At 38.3% G+C, this 26,336-nt stretch overlaps 2 protein-coding genes across 4 annotated transcripts in view; one reads left to right on the forward strand and one right to left on the reverse strand.

Annotated features, from left to right (window-relative positions):
* Positions 1 to 4,164: 4,164 nt before the first annotated feature.
* Positions 4,165 to 16,832, reverse strand: LOC133658856 (pro-neuregulin-4, membrane-bound isoform-like). 2 transcript variants are annotated; one of them, XM_062061327.1, is made up of 5 exons: positions 16,708 to 16,832; positions 5,651 to 5,698; positions 5,480 to 5,573; positions 5,248 to 5,400; positions 4,165 to 5,167 (listed from the first exon to the last, which is right to left on the reverse strand). In XM_062061327.1, exons 2-5 carry the CDS (start codon positions 5,658 to 5,660, stop codon positions 5,098 to 5,100), a joined length of 327 nt encoding a protein of 108 aa, XP_061917311.1. In that variant the 5' UTR covers positions 5,661 to 5,698; positions 16,708 to 16,832; the 3' UTR covers positions 4,165 to 5,097. The 2 variants fall into 2 exon arrangements, with proteins under 2 accessions (XP_061917311.1, XP_061917310.1); XM_062061326.1 differs by lacking the exon at positions 16,708 to 16,832 and adding an exon at positions 7,701 to 7,766.
* tmem266 (transmembrane protein 266) overlaps positions 16,332 to 26,336 on the forward strand; it is an 80,957-nt gene continuing 70,952 nt past the window's right edge. The window contains exons 1-2 of one of the 2 annotated variants that reach the window (XM_062061311.1): positions 16,332 to 16,384; positions 17,072 to 17,412. The gene's annotated coding sequence lies outside the window, so the exon portion shown is untranslated. Of the gene's footprint in view, positions 16,385 to 16,536; positions 16,933 to 17,071; positions 17,413 to 26,336 lie in introns of those variants that run through there. The other variant, XM_062061310.1, reaches the window with a different exon arrangement.

A 26,336-nucleotide genomic window follows, 5' to 3' on the forward strand; every position in this document is an offset into this window, starting at 1 on the left:
TCCACTATGGACTGGACTCTCACATTATTATGTTAGATCCACTACGGACTGGACTCCCACTATTATGTTAGATCCACTATGGACTGGACTCTCACTAGTATGTTAGATCCACTACGGACTGGACTCCCACTATTATGTTAGATCCACTATGGACTGGACTCTCACTATTATGTTACATCCACTATGGACTGGACTCTCACTATTATGTTAGATCCACTATGGACTGGACTCTCACACTATTATGTTAGATCCACTATGGACTGGACTCTCACTATTATGTTATATCCACTATGGACTGGACTCTCACCATTATGTTAGATCCACTATGGACTAGACTCTCACTATTATGTTATATCCACTATGGACTGGACTCTCACAATATTGCTAGATCCACTATGGACTGGACTCTCACTATTATGTTAGATCCACTATGGACTGGACTCTCACAATATTGCTAGATCCACTATGGACTGGACTCTCAATATTATGTTAGATCCACTATGGACTGGACTCTCACTATTATGTTAGATCCACTATGGACTATACTCTCACTATTATGTTAGATCCACTATGGACTGGACTCTCACAATATTATGCTAGATCCACTCGACGTCCATTGCACCGGTCGCCCATCTGTGGTTCCCTCCAAGGTTTCTCATTGTCATCCCATTGGGTTGAGTTTTCCTTGCCCTGATGTGGGATCTGAGCCGAGGATGTCGTTGTGGCTTGTGCAGCTCTTTGAGACACTCGTGATTTAGGGCTATATAAGTAAACATTAATTGATTGATTGTTAACCCACCTTAACAACCAGAGGTCGGTTGGTCAGAAAGATATTTATCCTGGAGCCGATGAGGGAGAGTAGACCCAGGAAGTTCAGCTTCTCTTCCAGGATATTTGGGATGGTAGAATTGAACGCCGAGTTGTAGCCGAAAAACAGCAACCTGACATAGGTACCAGGGAGTTCCAGATGTTCCACAGCTGAGTGGAGACCAGTGGCGATGGTGTCCTCTGTAGGACCGGTTTGGCCTGTAGGAAAACTGGTGTGCATCCAAGTTCTAGGGGAGGCAGGCTTTGATTTATTGGAGAACATGCCTTTCAAAACACTTCATAACCACAGTCGTCAATGGCGCTGGTCTGTAGTCATCTAAGCAGTGGCGGGCCGTGCGTTTCCCACCTAGGCATTCAGCGATGTCCGACTTCAATGATGACCTCTCAAAATACCGTAACTGATGTCACCACATGGACACGGCTGGAGATACAATACAGAAACACACTGGGCATTGAATCGCATCAACAGTGTACAAAAGGGTCGGTGCATTTAACATTCAATAAACCCGCATCAGAAATTAAAACATCTCTTATGTGGTACTGTCAAAATTAAAAGAATTGTATAAAACATATGAAACATGAAAAAAATAAAATATTTTAACTCACAATTTGTAGCACCCATTCGACGCCGTATAAGCCAGTGGTACCCTCATAGTTGGTCGTAGTCGGGTTGATCCGTGTGAAAGTGGCGGGCAAACCATTTCACCGCCCGGATAGCTTCCGGTGTCGGCCGACCTCGTCTCACAAGATCTAGTTTCTCTTAAGTATCCTTCTTGAAAATATATATCAACATTTTGATCTCCTTCCTTGTGAGAACCGGCGAGTTTTCTGTGGCTCGTATGGCTCCGGTGCCACTTCCTGTTTTCGCAACTTGTGATCGGATACTCGCTAATCACAGGAGGCGTAAATGTCACGTTCAAGGTGAGGCCAGCTAGAAGGCCTTACTGACAACAACTCCTGATCTGATTGGCTATGCCAATGATCTATCAACTGTATGTGCCTGTTCACTTACAGTGCACAGACATTGTTGATTCTGAAGGCAGATTTGGTACAGCATGGCAACATAAGCCAGCTGAATTCTGATTGGATAAAAACTCTATAAACTAAAAACTACAGCACTGGAAGGAACATAATATGACATGAAGACAATATGAATGCTTTTACATATTTAGGGAAAGTAAATTATCTTTAATTATGATGATGATTTCTGGTTATGTTAGGTCCAGCAGAGAAGGTCTTGCTGGCCCTGACGACACACCACTGACTTGAAGTATTTTATGACTGTCCTCTTGGGGACTGGGACTGGACTAACCTTATTTCTTTTATTACATAAATGTGCGACTGTGATTGCTCAATGCTTTAGATATTCACTCGGTTGACATTAGACCAAATTAAAAAGTGTTCTATTAGAAGTTAACGGGGACGGCTTGGGAGAGTGGCCGTGCCAGCAACCTGAGGTTTCCTGGTTCGATCCCCACCTTCTACCAACCTCGTCATGTCCGTTGTGTCCTTGAGCGAGACACTTCACCCTTGCTCCTGATGGGTTGTGGTTAGCGCCTTGCATGGCAGCTCCCGCCATCAGTGTGTGAATGTGTGTGTGAACGGGTGAATGTGGAAATAGTGTCAAAGCGCTTTGAGTACCTTGAAGGTAGAAAAGCGCTACACAAGTATAACCCATTCATTCATTCATTCATTCAAAGCCTAACACACAATGCAGGTCAACCTGTTTCTAATGCTCTCTTAAAGGCCTACTGAAATGAATTTTTTTTATTTAAACGGGGATAGCAGATCCATTCTATGTGTCATACTTGATCATTTTGCGATATTGCCATATTTTTGCTGAAAGGATTTAGTAGAGAACAACGTCGATAAAGTTCGCAACTTTTGGTCTCTGATAAAAAAAAAACTTGCCCCTACCGGAAGTAGCGTGACGTTGTCAGTTGTTCACTCCCTCATATTTTCCTATTGTTTTCAACGCAGCTAGAGCTATTCGGACCATTACCCCATTAATTTGAGCGAGGATGAAAGATTTGTGGATGAGGAACGTTAGAGTGACGGACTAGAATGCAGTGAAAGACATATTTTTTTTCGCTCTGACCGTAACTTAGGTACAAGCTGGCTCATTGGATTCCACACTCTCTCCTTTTTCTATTGTGGGTCACGGATTTGTATTTTAAACCACCTCGGATACTATATCCTCTTGAAAATGAGAGTCAAGAAATGGACATTCAGTGCCTTTTATCTCCACGACAATACATCGACGAAGCTCATGCTAATTAGCATGAGCTAACGTGATAGCATCTGTCTCAAATGCAGATAAAAACAAAATAAATAAATCCCTGACTGGAAGGATAGACAGAAGATCAACAATACTATTAAACCATGGACATGTAACTACACGGTTAATAGATCTCAGCCTGGCAAAGCTTAACAATGCTGTTGCTAACGACGCTAAGGCTGACTTAGCAACTTAGCAACCGGACCTCACAGAGTTATGATAAAAACATTAGCGCTCCACCTACGCCAGCCAGCCATCATCTGCTCATCAACACCCGTGCTCACCTGCGTTCCAGCGATCGACGGCGCGACGAAGGACTTCACCCGATCAGCCGTGCGGTGGCCGGTTAGCATCGGCTAGCGCGTCTGCTATCCAAGTGAGTAATCCTTGTTGTGTTGCTACAGCCAGCCGCTAATACACCGACCCACCTACAACGTTCTTCTTTGCAGCCTCCATTGTTCATTAAACAAATTGCAAAAGATTCACCAACACAGATGTCCAGAATACTGTGGAATTATGAAATGAAAACAGAGCTTTTTTGTATTGTATTCAATGAGGAAGGCATACCTCTGTTCCCCGGGCTACGTCACGCGCATACGTCATCCTCCGAAGGCTTTTTCAACCGGAAGTGTGGCGGGAAATTTAAAATGCCACTTTATAAGTTAACCCGGCCGTATTGGCATGTGTTGCAATGTTAAGATTTCATCATTGATATATAAACTATCAGACTGCGTGGTCGCTAGTAGTGGCTTTCAGTAGGCCTTTAAACACTCGACGCAATCGGCCGTGTCTCCATTTTGGCTTTCTTGTCCAACTTCTACATGTTCCCATTAGTTCAGTCCACCTTTCGGTTTAAAATGGTACAGGTCAGACAATAATGTTTGTTTCAAGTGGAGACCACTAGATGGTGCTCACCACGAGACAAGTCTGCAGCAATGACAGCAACCTACCAACACAAACTGTGCAGTGGGAGGCATCCATCATTGTCAGGAGCGTATTCACCAGTGGGTATGTCTTGTGTGGATGCAAACAAATAACACAGTCAAAATGTTCAGAATTCAAATCATTTAGTAGGTTTGTTTCATTGCTTGTATTTACAAAATCAAACGTTTACCCGTCATTCGACACAAAAGGTTGATATTGTAGTTTAATGTTCAAACAGGTATTGTACATGCACAGCCATAGATTGAAATGTGATGTGGGGTGCGGGGGCGTGGCTCAGATGGTAGAGCAGCCGGATTCCTGGTTCGAATCCAGCTTCCGCCATCACTGCTGTTGTGTCCTTGGCCAAGACACTTCACCCGCCTTGCTCCCATGCAGTGCCACCCGCACTGGTGTGGATATAGCTTCATGGTGGATCATGACTTTCTCAATGTAAATCGCTTTGAGTCGTGGAAGAAAAAGCGCTGTATAAATATAATTCACTTCACTAATGGCACAATGAAACGAGATCATGCGTTAGGTCACATAAACAGTTTTACAATGGCGACCATAGAACTGAAAATGTGACTGTACTCTGTCCTGGCTGCTCGCTAAAAGACGACGGAAGCGACAATTCAATTCAAACGAGAAGAACAGAAAGTACACAAGAAAGAGAGCTGCTTGCCACCTGTCCCTCGTCATCAAAGTTAATTTTTTTTTCTGTTTTACAGTGAACTTCTTAGTGGACTTTTCTGACGCCTAGCAAAGTTGCAATGTTACTAAAAACATGGCTTCTGCAGTTAATAACGGATTTATGACAAGGGGGTGATTCCGAAACGAAATTGGAACAAATTGGACCAACATGCTGGAACATAGTCTGTTGGACTTCTAGAGTTCCTCTATAACACCAAAATGGCGAGCTCCAGATGTATTTCCACAATGATTGTGACTTCATCTTATTGTGGAAAACTAAATTTGATGCCGAGTCAGCTCTTGTGTTGGCAATGTGGTTTTTCCCCCTTCCTGCTCGCAGTCTTAATCACTCAGAAATACCTCACTCGAAGCGATCGTCATACTCTCGGTTGTATTTTCCAATACGCTTGCTGACTCTGTCGGCTCTGGTTTCTGGCTTTCAGCATCCTGTGAATGGACACAGAGATCATGACAATCAGTTCAGGACTAAAATAGTTTTTTTTACAAGCGTTAGGTACAGTACTTACCTATGTGTGAAGAAGATGATAACAGCCAAGACCATTAAGATGAAGAGGGCCACTATGACCAGCGCTGCGATTAAACCAGCCTGCTCAGCTTCGGAGGATCTGAGGAGGAGTTGGAACTGCTCACATCTGCTCCCTTTGTAGTTGTCATTGCACCTGGAGAAAGTCAAACACCATGTCGACTGTTCGCACGCATTCCAAACATGCTCCCGCCTCAACGTTGCGTGCGACTTACACACAGGAGAGCGTGTCCATCGAGGCGATTTTGTAGCATGTCCCCCCGTTCATGCAATAAGTGGCCTCCCACCCATCGCAGGGCGCTCCGTGTTCTGCGCGGACAAAACGACATTCTTAAAAAGACAAACAATCTCAAAGCGAAATTCTGTTTTCTTTCATTTATATCCACCTGCCATCATCCGTGAGGTTGATTTTTCTTCTTCCCAGTGCAGACAAGCTGAATAGTAACAGATGAAAAATGAAGGCAACAGAATAAATAGGTACCTACATCGTATCCCTGTGGGATACCTTCACAAAAAATGACTGGGGTGTTAAAATGGCAGGTTTAAGATAAAGTGACAGAAACACTTGAATATTGTTGTGTTTACAAAGGAACGGTCTGAATATTGTTGTGTTTACAAAGGAACGGTCTGAATATGGTTGTGTTTACAAAGGAACGGTCTGAATATGGTTGTGTTTACAAAGGAACGGTCTGAATTTTGTTGTCTTTACAAAAGAACGGTCTGAATTTTGTTGTCTTTACAAAGAAACAGTCTGAATATTGTTGTCTTTACAAAGGAACGGTCTGAATATTGTTGTCTTTACAAAGGAACGGTCTGAATATTGTTGTCTTTACAAAGAAACAGTCTGAATATTGTTGTTTTTACAAAGGTACAGTCTGAATATTGTTGTCTATACAAAGGAGAAGTCTGAATATTGTTGTCTTTACAAAGGGACAGTCCGAATATTGTTGTCTTTACAAAGGAACGGTCTGAATATTGTTGTCTATACAAAGGAAAAGTCTGAATATTGTTGTCTATACAAAGGAAAAGTCTGAATATTGTTGTCTATACAAAGGAGAAGTCTGAATATTGTTGTCTTTACAAAGGGACAGTCCGAATATTGTTGTCTTTACAAAGGAACGGTCTGAATATTGTTGTCTTTACAAAGAAACAGTCTGAATATTGTTGTTTTTACAAAGGTACAGTCTGAATATTGTTGTCTATACAAAGGAGAAGTCTGAATATTGTTGTCTTTACAAAGGGACAGTCTGAATATTGTTGTCTTTACAAAGGAAAAGTCTGAATATTGTTGTCTTTAAAAAGGAACGGTCTGAATATTGTTGTCTTTACAAAGGTACAGTGTGAATATTGTTGTCTTTGCAAAGAAAAAGTCTGAATATTGTTGTCTTTACAAAGGAACAGTCTGAATATTGTTGTCTTTAAGGAACGGTCTGAATATTGTTGTCTTTACAAAGGAACAGTCTGAATAATGTTGTCTTTACAAAGGAAAAGTCTGAATATTGTTGTCTTTACAAAGGAACAGTCTGAATATTGTTGTCTTTACAAAGGAAAAGTATGAATGTTGTTGTCTTTAAGGAATGGTCTGAATATCGTTGTCTTTACAAAGGAACGATCTGAATAATGTTGTCTTTACAAAGAAACAGTCCGAATATTGTTGTCTTTACAAAGGAAAAATCTGAATATTTTTGTCTTTTATAAAGGAAAAGTCTGAATATTGTTGTCTTTACAAAGGTACAGTCGGAATATTGTTGTCTATACAAAGGAAAAGTCTGAATATTGTTGTCTTTACAAAGGAACAGTCCGAATATTGTTGTCTTTACAAAGGAACGGTCTGAATATTGTTGTCTATACAAAGGAAAAGTCTGAATATTGTTGTCTTTAAGGAACGGTCTGAATATTGTTGTCTATACAAAGGAAAAGTCTGAATATTGTTGTCTTTACAAAGGGACAGTCCGAATATTGTTGTCTTTACAAAGGAAAAATCTGAATATTTTTGTCTTTTATAAAGGAAAAGTCTGAATATTGTTGTCTTTACAAAGGTACAGTCGGAATATTGTTGTCTATACAAAGGAAAAGTCTGAATATTGTTGTCTTTACAAAGGAACAGTCCGAATATTGTTGTCTTTACAAAGGAACGGTCTGAATATTGTTGTCTATACAAAGGAAAAGTCTGAATATTGTTGTCTTTAAGGAACGGTCTGAATATTGTTGTCTATACAAAGGAAAAGTCTGAATATTGTTGTCTTTACAAAGGGACAGTCCGAATATTGTTGTCTTTACAAAGGAAAAATCTGAATATTTTTGTCTTTTATAAAGGAAAAGTCTGAATATTGTTGTCTTTACAAAGGTACAGTCGGAATATTGTTGTCTATACAAAGGAAAAGTCTGAATATTGTTGTCTTTACAAAGGAACAGTTTGGTAATAGGTTATCTTACCTGCTGGTGAATTCCCAATATTATATTTTTGTAGCTAACTCAAGTCCACAATGTGCATCATAGTGCTGCGTTATTATGACTGAGCTGCTTTCACCAGATTTTTAAGGGCATGTGTCACGTGGGCGTGCACCTGCCTACTTCAAGAAAAATGCTGCAAATGCAGTTTGTCCACATTGTCTCTAAAAATGGCGATACCAGCTCGCTGTAATATGTACGTCACTGTTTGTCTGTATGTGTCTTTACAATCGTCATCACAGGCTGACGGTGCAGGTGATGATGACCATAGCCCGGCTCGGGATGTGTGAGATTTTTACACGGCAACAACAACAACGGCGGCGATGGTGTGATGTCATGCCATCGCTAGCCCAGAATGGGTGAGGCAATCCTATGTTGAGTGAGACTCAAATGAATGCCTGGTATGTACAGAAGGAATGACTGGAATCGTGGGAACTCATTCTAAGAGCAGACTTTCTGTCAAAGAAATAATTTGTGCTTTGTGTTTGGGACCGTTAGTTGACTCATCAGCTGACGGGGTTTCCTCATTGTTTGCAACTTTCCTAATTGGAAATCGTGTCGTCACTTGGCTCAACCCCCAGTAAAGAATGATGGGAACGCCAAATGCATCTCTGCTGCCTTTTCTAGTTATTTCCTTATGTGTCAACTATAAATGCACCATCTTGTTCTTTCCCTACGCAGTATCACGTCACTTTTGACAATGGTAAAGTGTTTTTCTTTTCTTTTTAGACAAAGATATGACGTCTTTCCTCATTGGTATACAGTAATCCAGTGGTTCTCAAACATTTTTCACCAAGTACCACCTCAGAAAACATTTGGCTCTCCATGAACCACCCTAATGGGCAACATTAAAATACAGTAGCATAGTAGCAGGGCTGGAATTTAACCACGGCAACTGCAGCAAAGGCCGCGACCGCCCTCGTCATTTGCCGTAATGACTGAGAGTTAATGATGTAAAGAAAAAAGGAACAGGCAATGTTTCGTGAATTGATTGACTGATTGAGACTTTTATTAGTAGGTTGCACAGTGAAGTACATATTCCGTACAATTGACCACTAAATGGTAACACCCGAATAAGTTTTTCAACTTGTTTAAGTCGGGGTCCACTTAAATTGATTCATGATACAGATATATACTATCATATATACTATCATCATAATACAGTCATCACACAAGATAATCACATTGAATTATTTACATTATTTACAATCAGGGGTGTGGAGGGGGGGGGGGGGTAGGATATGGACAGCAAGTAGTGGACATAGAGAGAGAGAGAGAGAGAGAGAGAGAGAGATCAGAAGGCATAAGAAAAAGTATCTGCATTTGATTGTTTACATTTGATTATTAGCAATCCGGGGAGGGTGTTAGTTTAGGGTTGTAGCTGCCTGGAGGTGAACTTTTATTGCGGTTTTGAAGGAGGATAGAGATGCCCTTTCTTTTACACCTGTTGGGAGCGCATTCCACATTGATGTAGCATAGAAAGAGAATGAGTTAAGACCTTTGTTAGTTCGGAATCTGGGTTTAACGTGGTTAGTGGAGCTCCCCCTGGTGTTGTGGTTATGGCGGTCATTTACGTTAAGGAAGTAGTTTGACATGTACTTCGGTATCAGGGAGGTGTAGCGGATTTTATAGACTAGGCTCAGTGCAAGTTGTTTAACTCTGTCCTCCACCTTGAGCCAGCCCACTTTAGAGAAGTGGGTAGGAGTGAGGTGGGATCTGGGGTGGAGGTCTAGAAGTAACCTGACTAGCTTGTTCTGAGATGTTGTCACAACTTGTTTATAAAGTCTTTACTTCGTTGACTGGGTTGTTTACTCCTTTATTGAACTGCAAACTGTATCAGTGTTCAAATAACATCAATACTAGCTAAAAAAAAATGTCACCTCATCGAATTGAACGAAGGCTGTGAAGATTGTGTATTCGATGTGAGAGGTGTCACTCCTCTTTAGGCCAAACTGTTGTACTGAACTAAGAGAAGAACAAATGTTGTTTATTAGACTTCATCTTCTTTAGCCAAACTGCTTTGTTTTATTTTAATATCAAAAAGTAAATGCTCTGCTTTTTTTTTTTTTACATTACTTGTTTTTTTTATGTCACAAAGGTATTACCGTACTTCAAAAAACATTCATGTGACACAGCATTTTGTTAATGTTTTATTGTGTATAGTTAATTCCTATACAACATAGTTCTGCTCAAACTCTTTATGGATATGTCCCGATACATCATCTACATGTACATATCTTTAAAAAATTAATAATAATAAATTAAAAAAAACCTGCCTCTATCAAAATGTAAAAATAGAGATAAAGGCATCAGGTAATGACAAAAAGCTGACAAGTTTATATTAATAATGAAAAAAATTAGGGATGTCCGATATTATCGGCCGATAAATGCGTTAAAATGTAATATCGGAAATGATCGGTATCGGTTTTTTTAGTATCTGTATCGGTTTTTTTTGTTTTTGTTTTTTTTATTAAATCAACATAAAAAACACAAGATACACTTACAATTAGTGCACCAACCCAAAAAACCTCCCTCCCCCCATTTATTTCTGTTATTAATATTCTGGTTCCTACATTATATATCAATATATATCAATACAGTCTGCAAGGGATACAGTCCGTAAGCACACATGATTGTGCGTGCTGCTGGTCCACTAATAGTACTAACCTTTAACACTTAATTTTACTCATTTTCATTCATTACTAGTTTCTATTTAACTGTTTTTATATTGTTGTACTTTCTTTTTTATTCAAGAAAATGTTTTTAATTTATTTATCTTATTTTACTAATTTTTTTAAAAAGTACCTTATCTTCACCATACCTGGTTGTCCAAATTAGGCATAATAATGTGTTAATTCCACGACTGCATATATCGGTTGATATTGGTATCGGTTGATATCGGTATCGGTAATTAAAGAGTTGGACAATATCGGATATCGGCAAAAAGCCATTATCGGACATCCCTAGTTTTAAGTCATAATATGAACCCTTTAAGATCACCTTAGTATAACAACCTGATGGTTTTGTGGTACATATAAATGATCATAAATAATTAATGTATGCCCCATGGGAGACATTGTGCTGGTTTTCAACCATGTTTTTCTAATTAGATGTACATTGTTTGTTAGTCATATGAGTGTATGTGTTTACATGTAGATTGATTTGTATTTAGAGTTCATCTTTTCTACTACAGAAATATTTGGTTGTCATCGTTTTGTTTTAATCTGTCTATTCACTGAATCGGTGCAATTAATTGTAGCTTTTTTTTAAAAATAATCTTGAATTTAACTAGATGAGGCAACTCCTGAAGGAACTGCGTGTGAATGCTCCAATGCTGAAGTTGAAGTGAAATGCTGACAGAATGTAGTTTGAATGTAAGAATAGTTTGAATTGTTTGAATTTCTAGAATAACCGTAATTTGCTTTGGGAACTTGGGAAAGTGTTCATTTGAATCTCCAGGATGAGTGGAATGTGTTGATGTTGGAATGGTTTGAATACGTTGAAAAATGTGGGAATTGCGCAACTTGGGAAAAGGTCCCATTCATTTCAATGGGAACTTTCTAGAAATTTGGGAAAAGCGGGATTTGTTTTTAAATTAGTAGGAGCATGAATGTCCTGAATTGGTTGGTGTTGGAATTGTTTAAATTGGTCAAGAAATGTTGAAGTAGAAACCGTTTTTAAATTGAACAATATTATTACGGAATTTTCGGGAAAACCGGGAATTTTTCAAGTTCTTAAACCAACTTGGTTTTTTTGTCCTGGCTGAGAGGAATATTTTGACAGTGCAACGGTTGAAACAGGTTAAAAAATGTGAAAGGAGTGATTGCACTAAAAAAAGTTGGAAATAAGGTTAGAAAAAAACAGGAATTCCTGGAAATTTGTTGAACGTGGAAAAATGGTTGTTTGAATTTCCAGAATGAATTGAATATGTTGAAGGTGGAATGGCTTGAATCGGTTGAAAAATGTGGAAGTTTGAAAAATGGATAATTCATTTTGAATGGGGAAAACGACTCTAAAATGTCCAGGATTTTTTTTTAAATAATTATTGAAGTAGAGCACACAATTCCTGAACAGACTGAATATTTTGAAGTTGGAACCGTTTAAATCGGATAAAAAATGTGGGAGTTGTGGAACTTTGAAAAATGTTCCATTCATTTCAATGGGAATTTCATAAAAATTTGGGAATTCCGGGAAAAGAGGGAATTTTTTTGAAAATGGTAGAAAAAAAGATATGAATAATAAATAGGAAGTCTATGTCTATGAAGTCTATCTGAATGTTCTGAGTGAACATGGAATTTTTCAAAACGGTTGAGAAATGTTGAAGTAGTTACATTTTTAATTCAGAAATGGTATTACGGAATTCCTGGAATTTAGGGAAAACTGGGTATGTTTCCAGTTAAAAAAACAACTTAGTTTTTTGTCCTGATTAAGAGGAATGTTTGGACGGTGGAACGGTTGAAAAATGTGGAAGAACAATTTAGTCCTTAAATAAAATAGTGAACATACTTACATACAACTTGTCTTTTAGTAAACAAACAAAGACTCCTAATTAGTCTGCTGACGTATGCAGTAACATATTGTGTCATTTTCTACCTATTATTTTGTCTACATTATGAGGGACAAACTGTAAAAATTGATTATTAATCTACTTGTTCATTTACTGTTAATATCTGCTTATTTTCTGTTTTAACATGTTCTATCTACACTTCTGTTCAAATGTAATAATCACTTATTCTTCTCTTCTTTGATACTTGACATTAGTTTTGGATGATATCCCAAATTTAGGTATCGAACCGATACCAAGTAGTTACAGGGTCATACATTGGTCATATTCAAAGTTCTCATGTGTCCATGGGACATATTTCCTGAGTTTATAAACATAATATGAATTTTAAAAAGAGAAAAAGATTTTGTGACAATTAAAAATACCAATGTAATCATAGTATCGACTAGATATGCTCCTGTACTTGGTATCATTACAGTATTGCTTACCATTGTGCAAAGCGACTAGGTTCCGTCAGGACAGGCAGGTTCCCCCGAACCCGGCTTCTCGTCAAGAAGATCTTGTCAATATCGTCGAGATGCCAGTTGATCAATTCCATTGTTTAGATTGTTGAGAGCAGTGCAAGAAGTTACCAAGTTAACGTGGACCCGACTTAAACAAGTTGAAAAACTTATTTGGGTGTTACCATTTAGTGGTCAATTGTACGGAATATGTACCAGGGTTTCCCACACATTCATTTATTTGTGGCGGCCCGCCGCGAAAGAATTACGTCCGCCACAAATAAAAAATTTTTTTTTTTTTGTCCTCTCCAGCTTCTCAGGCAAATCATATAGTTGATGTAGATGCCCACATCGGCTGTTCACATTTACTTTACAAAAGAGAAGTGTAAGATACTTCTCTTGTTGCCTTATTTGTATTTGACCACTACTGTTTTCTGTTTATTTGTTACTGACTGTGGCAGGACACCTCTGCCTCTGTTTCACTTTATGTTGCTGGTAAATAATATGGTTGTAGTAGTAGGCTAAAGTTAAATTATTTAGTATGCACTAATTAAAAGGGCAGAGCTTTGAGACATTTTAGCTTTCATATTTTATAAGATATATTTTTTGTAAGAACCACAATTAATAAATATATTTCAGTGAATAACTTATTGTTCAAATCTGTATATAAATATGTACATAAAGTGTTGTAATTATACTGTAAAATGGATGGATGGATGGATGGACGTTTAAAACAAAACTGTTATTATTAATTAGTAAGTATACATTTTTTGAGCCTTTTTAGAGAAAATCAAATCATTGTAGTAAATTATGCAAATTACTCGAAGATGTCATGGTGACCACGCCCATAGCCACGCCCCCACCGCCACAGGTATCTTGGCAGTTTATGGGAAACACTGTGCAATCTACTAATAAAAGTCTCAATCAAAGTCAAGACAAAGAACCAAACCAAGAGAGACAAGGCAGCATAGGGTAGGAAAAGTGTGCACTTTTGATGAGAGCCAAGGATGAAATGAAAAATACTGAGTTTGATCACGCAAATATGTTTTGACCCTTTGGTGAGCTACTCGTTATAGACCCCTGGTTTAACCTAACAACTGACAAGTGACAAAAAACTAAATTAATTATCACTGTGGCGTTATAGAGATGTATTAAAAATATTTGATGTCCATTATGTTTATTGCTAATGTTTACACTACCGTTCAAAAGTTTGGGGTCACATTGAAATGTCCTTATTTTTGAAGGAAAAGCACTGTACTTTTCAATGAAGATAACTTTAAACTAGTCTTAACTTTAAAGAAATACACTCTATACATTGCTAATGTGGTAAATGACTATTCTAGCTGCAAATGTCTGGTTTTTGGTGCAATATCTACATAGGTGTATAGAGGCCCATTTGCAGCAACTATCATTCCAGTGTTCTAATGGTACAATGTGTTTGCTCATTGGCTCAGAAGGCTAATTGATGATTAGAAAACCCTTGTGCAATCATGTTCACACATCTGAAAACACTTTAGCTCGTTACAGAAGCTACAAAACTGACCTTCCTTTGAGCAGATTGAGTTTCTGGAGCATCACATTTGTGGGGTCAATTAAACGCTCAAAATGGCCAGAAAAAGAGAACTTTCATCTGAAACTCGACAGTCTATTCTTGTTCTTAGAAATGAAGGCTCAAACACAAAATTGTTTGGGTGACCCCAAACTTTTGAACGGTAGTGTATGTCCTGAGCAAAACTAACATTTGTTAGAAATATTGGTTAAAGTTATTTATATCGCTAGCTTGCCATACAGCTGCTTACCTCTTATAGTTTTTTTCCAGCTGTATTTGTAGGGAAATATTGCAGTAAATGTTTACATGTGTGGACCTATCATGAAAACGGAGAAGCCTTAAAGTAAACTAAGCTTCGGTAAAACAAATGACGTCACCACGGTGTTACAACCATGCCCTCCTTTTCGGTTGTTAACGCGAGGAAGTGAAATGAAGCGAGAGTGTTTTTCTACGTCGACGCTTCTAGAGAGCCCATCGTGTAAAGCGACAAGGATCCATCAGAACTACTCGTTATAGACCCCTGGCTTAACCTAACAACTGACAAGTGACAAAAAACTAAGGATGTCCGATAATGGCTTTTTGCCGATATCCGATATTGTCCAACTCTTAATTACCGATACCGATATCAACCGATATATACAGTCGTGGAATTAACACATTATTATGCCTAATTTGGACAACCAGGTATGGTGAAGATAAGGTCCTTTTTAAAAAAATAAAATAAAATAAATAAATTAAAAACATTTTCTTGAATAAAAAAGAAAGTCAAACAATATAAAAACAGTTACATAAAAACTATTAATGAATGAAAATGAGTCAAATTAAGTGTTAAAGGTTAGTACTATTAGTGGACCAGCAGCACGCACAATCATGTGTGCTTACGGACTGTATCCCTTGCAGACTGTATTGATATATATTGATATATAATGTCGGAAGCAGAATATTAATAACAGAAAGAAACAACCCTTTTGTGTGAATGAGTGTAAATGGGGCATGGAGGTTTTTTGGGTTGGTGCACTAATTGTAAGTGTATTTAGTGTTTTTTATGTTGATTTAATCATTTAAAAACAAAAACAAAAAAACGATACCGATAATTTAAAAAAACGATACCGATAATTTCCTATATTAGGCCAATATTATCGGACATGTCTAATTGATATATAATGTAGGAACCAGAATATTAATAACAGAAAGAAACACATACGGTACTTGCCAACCCTCCCGTTTTTAGCGGGAGACTCCCGGTATTCAGCGCCTCTCCCGATAACCTCCCGGCAGAAATTTTCTCCCGACAAACTTCCGGTATTCAGCCGGAGCTGGAGGCCACGCCCCCTCCAGCTCAATGCGGACCTGAGTGGGGACAGCCTGTTCTCACGTCCGCTTTCCCACAATATAAACAGCTTGCCTGCTCAATGGAGTAACTGGCCCAATGACGTCATAACATCTACGGCTTTTAGAGAGTAGAGTGCACAACTGCGCACACAACAAGGAGACGAAGCAGAAGAACGAGGAAGTTACAGACATGGCGACGCCGTCGACGAGCAAGATGAAGAAATACGCTTGCAAGTTCCAAAACGTATGGAAACAAGAATTTCAGTTCATCCAGGACAGTTCGAAGGGGAAGGGGTATGTTGCCTGTACATTTTTAGAACAGACTTCTCCATTGAACACGGTGGCCGAAATGATATACTCATTCAGGAACGGAGAAGTTAAACAGGACAATGCTGCCATCTACTGGATAGCCTCCGGAACACTGAAATTCAAGTATTTATTTTATTTATATGTATAATAAAAATAAAAAAAATATATATATAGCTAGAATTCACTGAAAGTCAAGTATTTCATACATATATATATATATATATATATATATATATATATATATATATATATATATATATATATATATATATATATATATATATATATATATATATATATATATGAAATACTTGAGTTGGTGAATTCTAGCTGTAAATATACTCTCCTCTTAACCACGCCCCCCACCCCCGACCACGCATATCGGAGGTCTCAAGGTTGGCAAGTATGGAAACAACCCTTTTGTGTGAATGAGTGTAAATGGGGGAGGGAGGTTTTTTGGGTTGGTGCACTAATTGTAAGTGTATCTTGTGTTTTTTATGTTGATTTAATAAAAAAAATTAAAAAACCACCAAAAAAAACGATACTGATAATAAAAACACCAATACCGATCATTTCCGATATTACATTTTAAAGCATTTGTCGGCCATCTCTACAAAAAACTAAATTAATTATCACCGTGGCGTTATAGAGCTTTATTTAAAATGTTTTATCTAAAGTCCATTATGTTTATGTCCTGAGCAAAACTAACATTTGTTGAGAAATATTGGTTAAAGTTATTCCTGTTGCTAGCTTGCTAGCACGTAGCTAATAAGCATATTTGCTACACAGCTGCTACACCTCTTATAGTTGTTTTTTTCCAGCTATATTTGTAGGGAAATATTGCAGTAATTGTTTACATGTGTGGACCTATCATGAAAACGGAGAAGCCTTAACGTAAACTAAGCTTCGGTAAAACAAATGACGTCGCCGCGGTGTTACAACCATGCCCTCCTTTTCGGTTGTTATCGCGAGGAAGTGAAATGAAGCGAGAGTGTTTTTCTACGTCGACGCTTCCAGAGAGCCGTAAGTAATGTCTTCTGGGGCTTGGACGCGCCGACACACATCGCTGCTTACATGTTTTTTTTAATTTTTAATTTTTGGAGCGTTTTTTTTGCTGCCACAATTCTGCTTGACGTCGTTCCCGCGCATTTGTCTCCACCAGACTTCCGTCTTCAGGGTTTGGACAGCGCCTGCTTCTTTCTTCTTCTCCGGCAGCGTCGCACACATGGAGCCCCGCGTTGTGTGATCCCGGGAAGGGGTTGGAAAGCCCCGGGCGAATAGCACACACGCCATCCCTCCCGCGATGGTACCGTCTCCCCGGACTCGGTGACGGCCGAAGCATGGTGCCCTCTGGCCGGGGGAGGTGGATTTATCGCACGCTGTCCCCAGAAAGGCGATACCGGTGCTCGACGGATTGGTCAGCCCACTCATCTTCTTCACTGCCGGGGCAAATGAGTCACGACCACCGCACGTTCTGCGATGTAGAGCCGGCAAACACGGGAGGTTAGTGTGCCTTTCCTTCATTTCTTCATTCCTGCCTCCATTTCTTGTGTTGCTTGAATCACAAAGAAGAATCTCACCGAGGGGGCCTCGCTTGACGTGATGGCAAATATGTCCTGATGAGGACGAGCTTGTGCCAAAATAGACAAGGATGGAGATAATAATGAACTAGATGAGGCAATTCCTGAAGTGTGAATGCCCCAATGCTGAAGATGAAGTGAAATGCTGACAAAATGTAAGAATAGTTTGTATGTTGGAATGCTTTGAATGTTGAATTCCCAGGAAAAACGGAATTTGGTTTGGAACTTGGGAAATTGTTAGTTGGATAAGTGGAATGGTTTGAATAGGTTGAAAAATATTGGGAATTGTGGAAGTTTAAAAAAAGGATAATTCATTTTGAATGGGGTAAATGTCCCTGAAAACTGGGAATTCTTGGAAATCCAGGAATTTTTTTAAACTGTTGAAGGAGAAAACACAATTTTGAACAGGCTGAATATTGCGGAGTTTGAATCGGATGACAAATGTGGGAATTGTAAAACTTTGAAAAATGTCCCACTCATTTCAATGGAAATTTCGGGAATTTTTCGGAAAATGTTAAGACTTGAATGTTCTGAATGAGTTGAAATGGTTGGTGTTGGTTTTTTTAAAATCGGTCGAGAAATGTTGAAGTAGTAACAGTTTTAATTGAGAAATGGTATTAAGGAATTTCAGGGAAAACCGGGAATTTTTCCAGTTCAAAAAACAAGTGCGTTTTTTGTCCTGATTAAGAGGAATGTTTTGATGGTGGAACGGTTGAAGTGGGTTGAAAAATGTGGAAGGAGTAAACGCCAGAACAAAGGGTAAAAAAAGGGTTTGAAAAAAAGGGAATTCCTGGAATTTTTTTTAACTTGGAAAAATTATAGTTTGAATGTCCAGGATGAGTGGAATATGTTGAAGGTGGAATGGTTTGAATCGGTTGAAAATATTTGAGTTGTAATGGTTTGTATCGGATGAAAAATGTGGGAATTGTGAAACTTTGAAAAATGTCCCACTCATTTCAATGGAAATTTCGGGAATTTTTTGGAAAACGTTAAGACTTGAATGTTCTGAATGAGTTGAAATGGTTGGTGTTGGACTTTTTCAAATCGGTCGAGCAATGTTGAAGTAGTAACAGTTTTAATTGAGAAATGGTATTAAGGAATTTCGGGGGAAACCGGGAATTTTTCCAGTTCAAAAAACAACTGCGTTTTTTGTCCTGATTAAGAGGAATGTTTTGACGGTGGAACGGTTGAAGTGGGTTGAAAAATGTGGAAGGAGTAAACGCCAGAACAAAGGGTAAAAAAAGGGTTTGAAAAAAAGGGAATTCCGGGAATTCCTGAAGTGGGTTGAAAAATGTGGAAGGAGTAAACGCCAGAACAAATGGTAAAAAAAGGGTTCGAAAAAAAGGGAATTCCGGGAATTTTTTTTAACTTGGAAAAATGATAGTTTGAATGTCCAGGATGAGTGGAATATGTTGAAGGTGGAATGGTTTGAATCCGTTGAAAAATATTGGGAATTGTGGAAGTTTGAAAAAAGGACCATTCATTTTGAATGGGGTAAATGTCCCTGAAAACTGGGAATTCTTGGAAATCCAGGAATTTTTTTAAACTGTTGATGGAGAAAACACAATTTTGAACAGGCTGAATATTGCAGAGTTTGAATCAGATGACAAATGTGGGAATTGTGAAACTTTGAAAATGTCCCACTCATTTCAATGGAAATTTGGGAATTTTTCGGAAAATGTTAAGACTTGAATGTTCTGAATGAGTTGGAATTGTTGGTGTTGGTTTTTTTCAAATCGGTCGAGAAATGTTGAAGTAGTAACAGTTTTAATTGAGAAATGGTATTAAGGAATTTCAGGGAAAACCGGGAATTTTTCCAGTTCAAAAAACAACTGCGTTTTTTGTCCTGATTAAGAGGAATGTTTTGATGGTGGAACGGTTGAAGTGGGTTGAAAAATGTGGAAGGAGTAAACGCCAGAACAAAGGGTAAAAAAAAGGGTTTGAGAAAAAGGGAATTCCAGGAATTCCTGGAATTGTTTTTAACTTGGAAAAATTATAGTTTGAATGTCCAGGATGAGTGGAATATGTTGAAGGTGGAATGGTTTGAATAGGTTGAAAAATATTGGGAATTGTGGAAGTTTAAAAAAAGGATAATTCATTTTGAAAGGGGTAAATGTCCCTGAAAACTGGGAATTCTTGGAAATCCAGGAATTTTTTTAAACTGTTGATGGAGAAAACACAATTTTGAACAGGCTGAATATTGCAGAGTTTGAATCAGATGACAAATGTGGGAATTGTGAAACTTTGAAAATGTCCCACTCATTTCAATGGAAATTTGGGAATTTCGGGAATTTTTCGGAAAATGTTAAGACTTGAATGTTCTGAATGAGTTGAAATGGTTGGTGTTGTTTTTTTTTCAAATCGGTCGAGAAATGTTGAAGTAGTAACAGTTTTAATTGAGAAATGGTATTAAGGAATTTCAGGGAAAACCTGGAATTTTTCCAGTTCAAAAAACAACTGCGTTTTTTGTCCTGATTAAGAGGAATGTTTTGACGGTGGAACGGTTGAAGTGGGTTGAAAAATGTGGAAGGAGTAAACGCCAGAACAAATGGTAAAAAAAGGGTTTGAAAAAAAGGGAATTCCTGGAATTTTTTTTAACTTGGAAAAATTATAGTTTGAATGTCCAGGATGAGTGGAATATGTTGAAGGTGGAATGGTTTGAATCGGTTGAAAAATATTGGGAATTGTGGAAGTTTAAAAAAAGGACAATTCATTTTGAATAGGGTAAATGTCCCTGAAAACTGGGAATTCTTGGAAATCCAGGAATTTTTTTAAACTGTTGAAGGAGAAAACACAATTTTGAACAGGCTGAATATTGCGGAGTTTGAATCGGATGACAAATGTGGGAACTGTGAAACTTTGAAAAATGTCCCACTCATTTCAATGGAAATTTCGGGAATTTTTTGGAAAATGTTAAGACTTGAATGTTCTGAATGAGTTGAAATGGTTGGTGTTGGACTTTTTCAAATCGGTCGAGCAATGTTGAAGTAGTAACAGTTTTAATTGAGAAATGGTATTAAGGAATTTCGGGGGAAACCGGGAATTTTTCCAGTTCAAAAAACAACTGCGTTTTTTGTCCTGATTAAGAGGAATGTTTTGATGGTGGAACGGTTGAAGTGGGTTGAAAAATGTGGAAGGAGTAAACGCCAGAACAAAGGGTAAAAAAAGGGTTTGAAAAAAAGGGAATTCCGGGAATTCCTGGAAAAAAATTTTAACTTGGAAAAATTATAGTTTGAATGTCCAGGATGAGTGGAATATGTTGAAGGTGGAATGGTTTGAATCGGTTGAAAATATTTGAGTTGTAATGGTTTGTATCGGATGAAAAATGTGGGAATTGTGGAACTTTGAAAAATGTCCCATTCATTTCAATGGGAATTTCATGGAAATTTGGGAATTTCGGCAAAAGTGGGAATTTGGAAAAAAAGGTTAGGAAAAAAAAGAGAATTCCTGGAATTTTTGGGAATTTATAAAAATCATAGTTTGTATGTGCAGAATGAGTGGAATATGTTTAAGGTGGAATGGTTTGAATGGGTTGAAAAATGTGGAAATGGTGGAAGTTTGAAAAATGGCCAATTCATTTTAAATGGGAAAAAAAAATCCTGGAATTCTGGGAATTTGTCAAGGTAAAGCCTGTGATTCCAGAATAGGCTGAACAGTCTGAAGTTGGAACGGTTTGAAAAATGTGGAAGGTAGAGCGCACCAAAAGGAGAAGAAGAAGTTTAATAAATAGATGAATTTTGGTGTAGAACACCATATGTGTGAATCTTTTGTAACATTCACACAATTATAAAAAGAGTCAACTCCCACATTTCACATGTGCAGCTTTCACATTCCTAGAAGTGCTTTATCTTGGAGGCATGGTCGTCTACTAAGGCAGCAATTTATTGTGTGACTGCTTTTCCGGGGCATTTTTCCCATTCAAAATGAATTGGCCATTTTTCTAACTTTTACCATTTCCACATTTTTCCACTTATTCAAACCATTCCACCTTCCACCATTCTGGAAATTTAAGCTACCCTTTTTCCAAGTTCAAATAAATTCCAGGATTTTCCAGAATTACTGGTTTTCCAAACCCCACTTTCCACCCTTTTTTCTGGCAACTACGCCTCCCACATTTTTCAACCCACTTCAACCGTCGAAACTTTCCTCTTAATCAGGACTGTACAAATTCACAGTTTTCCCAAAATTCCAGGAATTCCAATTCTCAATTCAACATGTTTCTACTTCAACATTTCTCGACTGATTTGAAAAATGCTGACAGAATGTAGTATGAATGCAAGAATAGTTTGAATGTTGGAATGGTTTGAATGTTGGAATTGTTTGAATGTTGAAGAGTTTTAATTTCCAGGAAAACCAGAATTTGGTTTGGAACTTGGGAAAGTGTTAGTTTGAATGTCCAGGATGAGTGGAAATGTGTTACTGTTGGAATGGTTTGAAAAATGTGGGAATTGTGCAACTTGGAAAAATGTCCCATTCATTTCAATGGGAACTTCCTAGAAATTTGGGAATTTCGGGAAAAGATGGATTTTTTTTAAAAAATTGATTGAGCAAGAATGGCGTGGCGAAGTTGGTAGAGTGGCCGTGCCAGCAATCGGAGGGTTGCTGGTTACTGGGGTTCAATCCCCACCTTCTACCATCCTAGTCACGTCCGTTGTGTCCTTGGGCAAGACACTTCACCCTTGCTCCTGATGGCTGCTGGTTAGCGCCTTGCATGGCAGCTCCCGCCATCAGTGTGTGAATGGGTGAATGTGGAAATACTGTCAAAGCGCTTTGAGTACCTTGAAGGTAGAAAAGCGCTATACAAGTATAACCCATTTATCATTTATTTATCATTTAAATGAACTGAATTGGTTGATGTTGGAATTGTTTAAATCTGGCAAGAAATGTTAAAGTAGTAAATGGTATTAGGGAATTTCGGGGATTTTTTTGAAAATGGTAAAATAACTAGAATGGTCTCAATGAGTTGAAATGTTTGGTGTTGGAATTGTTTATATCGGTCAAAATGTTTTGAATTAGTAACCGTTTTTAATTGAGAAATTTCTGGAATTTGGGGAAAACCGGGAATTTTCCGTAACCAACTTGGTTTTGAATATTAGTAGTGTTTTGACGGTGGAACGGTTGAAATGGGTGGAAAAATGTGAAAGGAGTAGTCGAACTTAAGGATGGAAATAGTTGACCAAAAAAACGGGTATTCCTGGAAATTTGTTGAAATTTGGAAAATGGTAGTTTGAATGCCTAGGATGAGTTGGTTTATCATCATTTGACAAGGTTGTAAACTGTCAAGTTGAATATAATATATGAACAGCATTAAAATTGTGTAAGATTACTAAGTCAGTGTCAATATTTGAGTGGGCCCTCCTGTACAGTGGAAAAGTTGGGTCCTGAGCTAAAAAAAAAAAAAAGGGTAAGAACCCCTGGATTACACAATCATATTTCTGATGATTTCTTTCTTAAATTCAATGAATATCATTCACCTCTTTTTCTCAGTACCGTTTTTCGTTCTTCGGTCCAATGGCTGGAAAACTAAGTTATGTCCATCTCTAGCTATAAACTAATGCTAACAAGTAAGACCAGGGGCCGTACTTATCAAGCTTCTTAGAGTGCCATTTTACACTTAAGTCCTGAGAATTTGCGAAATTTAGTCCTACTCTCAAACTTAAGAATAAAAGCTTTTTATCAACGTTCTTAAGTCTAAGAATCACTCCTACTCTCCACGATATTTAAGAGACCTTCAGAGGTGTCTTAAGTGGTTAGGAGTTGCCAGCAGGGGATGGCACTGAGGCGAGAGAGACGTGCGCGAACGTTCAGGGAACGGAACAATGTTTTTTTGTTTTTTTTGATGACGAGCAGCTGATCAAACGGTATCGTTTAGACAGAGCGGATATTATTTTTGTCACAGATTTAATACTTTTCGATTCCTTGTTGATTTCTGCATGTGTCTGCAGTGGGCTAGTATATATAGAGCCACCCACACTAGTTTCAAATTAGTTGCCTAATTAATGAATTGGAAAGAAAATGTTATGACAGTAGCGTATGTGTGTGGCCGTGAGGTGAGTGACGTCAGTGAGTGTGTGGGCGATAGAAGAGAGGGAGCGGTAGCGTGAGTGCCGGTGGGGACTAGTTTGTTTTGTATTATTTTGTAGTTTATTGTCAAAATATACACTCCCATTGTCCACTTAAATATTTCCAAGATATTTCTTTATTCTTAGACAACGGATTCCATTCCGTGATTGGTCATTTCTATAGACACAGAAATGACGTCACCTAAAATTCCGTTTACGGCACATAGTAATGTCGTAATTCAGCTCTGAGTGTGACACTTAAGATTCAGTCCTACACTTCGCTGAAAGTGTGAGTAAGACGCTTGATAACTAACTTTTAAGTGCAGCTTTCAGCGAATAATTTATTTACTCTTAAGTCAACTCTTAGCAGACTTCTTAGGAGTAATTCTAAGAAGCTTGATAAGTACGGCCCCAGATGTTTTGGCCGGATCACAGGCTTCACCGTGACATTTGCTACGCCAACTAATGGCGCGGATGCTTGTAACTTAAATTTTTGCTTGCAACTTGAAGAATAACAAATAGCCGAGAGGCAGCGCTTATCTCAAAACACTTTTAAGTTGAAGTACTACTTTTCACGTAGTGATTATGACATGAAACTGCATTGTAATGCATGATATGCACACACCATATAATGATAGACATAATATGTATATACAATATATGGGCAACTATTGCATCAACAGCAAGTTGTACTACAATGATAATGAATAATAATGGATTAGATTTTATATCGCGCTTTTCTATTATTAGATACTCAAAGCGCTCACAGAGAAGTGGGAACCCATCATTCATTCACACCTGGTGGTGGTGAGCTACATTTGTAGCCACAGCTGCCCTGGGGTAGACTGACAGAAGCGAGGCTGCGAGTTTGCGCCTACGGCTCCTCCGACCACCACCTATCATTCATTCACCAGTGTGAGCGGCACCGGGGGCAAGGGTGAAGTGTCCTGCCCAAGGACACAACGATTTGGATGTCAAGAGGCGGGGAGCGAACCTGCAACCCTCAGGTTTCTGGCACGGCCGCTCTACCCACTACGCCATACTGCCCCATACCAAGTAGTATACATGCCATTTGAACATGTAATCAGCTAATGTTTTAGCAGTACTTTATTTGCATGAGTTGTGCAACTGTATACTGTACACATATATATATATATATATATATAAATATAAATATGTAGTAGGGGTGTAACGGTACGTGTATTTGTATTGAACCGTTTCGGTACGGGGGTTCCGGTCCGGTTCGGTTCGGAGGTGTACCGAACGAGTTTCCACACGGACATATTAAGTAGCGTAACGCACGTTGTGTAAACAATGCACACCAAGGCACAACACACGGCATGCTAGCAGCTAACGGGCTACGATACTCTTTTCGCCGGACATGTCCTCTTTTGCGTAGCTGTCAGGGCGGAGTTTCTTAAATGCCTCAAATGTCCGGCATTTTGAGTTAGGGTTGCGTGTATTTTCAATGTACATTCAGGGTTAAGAAGGGGTTAAAAACAAAACAAATTGTGCGCACAGCAGCATTGGTGAGGGAGGGGCAGAGACAGAGAGTGAGAGAGTTATGATAAACGCGCATGCGTCGCCAGGCTCTGCTTTTTATCCATAGATTTATCAGATTTAATTTATTATTATCTATAGCAGGGGTGTCAAAAGTCTGCCCCGGAGGCCATTTGCGGCCCACAGCTAATGTTTTAAAGGCCCACGGCACATTATAAAAATACTATTAAAATAAACAAAAACATAACAAAAGTGAAATAAAAAAGCTTAAAAGTGAAATGTAATTTAGAAAAAGTTGCAATGTTGACTAATAAAACAAAGCTGTTTTTTTTTTCTTTCAAACTGTCATTGCTCAAAACATAATTTTGACTCAAAATCAATGTTATTATGAATTATTGACCTATCCAAGGTTCCGATTACTTCACATAAAATATTCCACTAAGAAAAATATTTTTGGTGGAAGATTTTGCAAATTTGGTAAATAAATAACCCAAAAATGTATATTTGTTGTTTTCTTACTGTACCGAAAATGGACCGAACCGTGACCTCTAAACCGAGGTACGTACTGAACCCGAAATGTTTGTGTACCGTTACACTCCTAATATATATATATATACAGTACACGCCAAAAGATTGGACACACCTTCTCATTCAATGCGTTTTCTTTATTTTCATGACTATTTACATTGTAGATTGTCATTGAAGGCATCAAAACTATGAATGAACACATGATTACTGCTTTGCACACTCTTGGCATAGTCTCCATGAGCTTCAAGAGGTAGTCACCTGCAATGGTTTTCCAACAGTCTTGAAGCTCATGGAGAGAATGCCAAGAGTATGCAAAGCAGTAGTCAGAGCAAAGGGTGGCTAATATGAAGAAACTAGAATATAAAACATGTTTTCAGTTATTTCACCTTTTTTTGTTAAGTACATAACTCTCCATGTGTTCATTCATAGTTTTGATGTGACAATCTACAATGGAAATAGTCATGAAAATAAAGATTGAATGAGAAGGTGTGTCCAAACTTTTGGCCTGTACTGTATGTATTGATGTTGTAATTTGTATGTGTGGTGTGAAAAGTTGAACTCTGAGCACATGTTCTAGCATCCGCGTATTGTACTGTATTATAATACACAAGTATTTAGAATACCATTGATTAACTTTACATCCTGACACTGACTGAAAGCAGCGAGCGAGCGTCCTGTGGCATCCATGCAAAGTGGCTTGTCACTTAACCCATTTCAATGGCCTTCTATCCCGTGGCACAATGAGCTAGCTATAGCT

This window comes from Entelurus aequoreus, linkage group LG10 (assembly GCF_033978785.1).
Source record: "Entelurus aequoreus isolate RoL-2023_Sb linkage group LG10, RoL_Eaeq_v1.1, whole genome shotgun sequence".
Classification (NCBI taxonomy): Eukaryota; Metazoa; Chordata; class Actinopteri; order Syngnathiformes; family Syngnathidae; genus Entelurus; species Entelurus aequoreus.

Coding starts and splice junctions, on each gene's coding strand:
- LOC133658856 (XM_062061327.1), bottom strand. Junction 5,401..5,479: donor ATGGACACGCTCTCCTGTGT/GTAAGTCGCACG, acceptor GACTTTCTCCAG/GTGCAATGACAACTACAAAG. Junction 5,168..5,247: donor ATCATCTTCTTCACACATAG/GTAAGTACTGTA, acceptor GTCCATTCACAG/GATGCTGAAAGCCAGAAACC.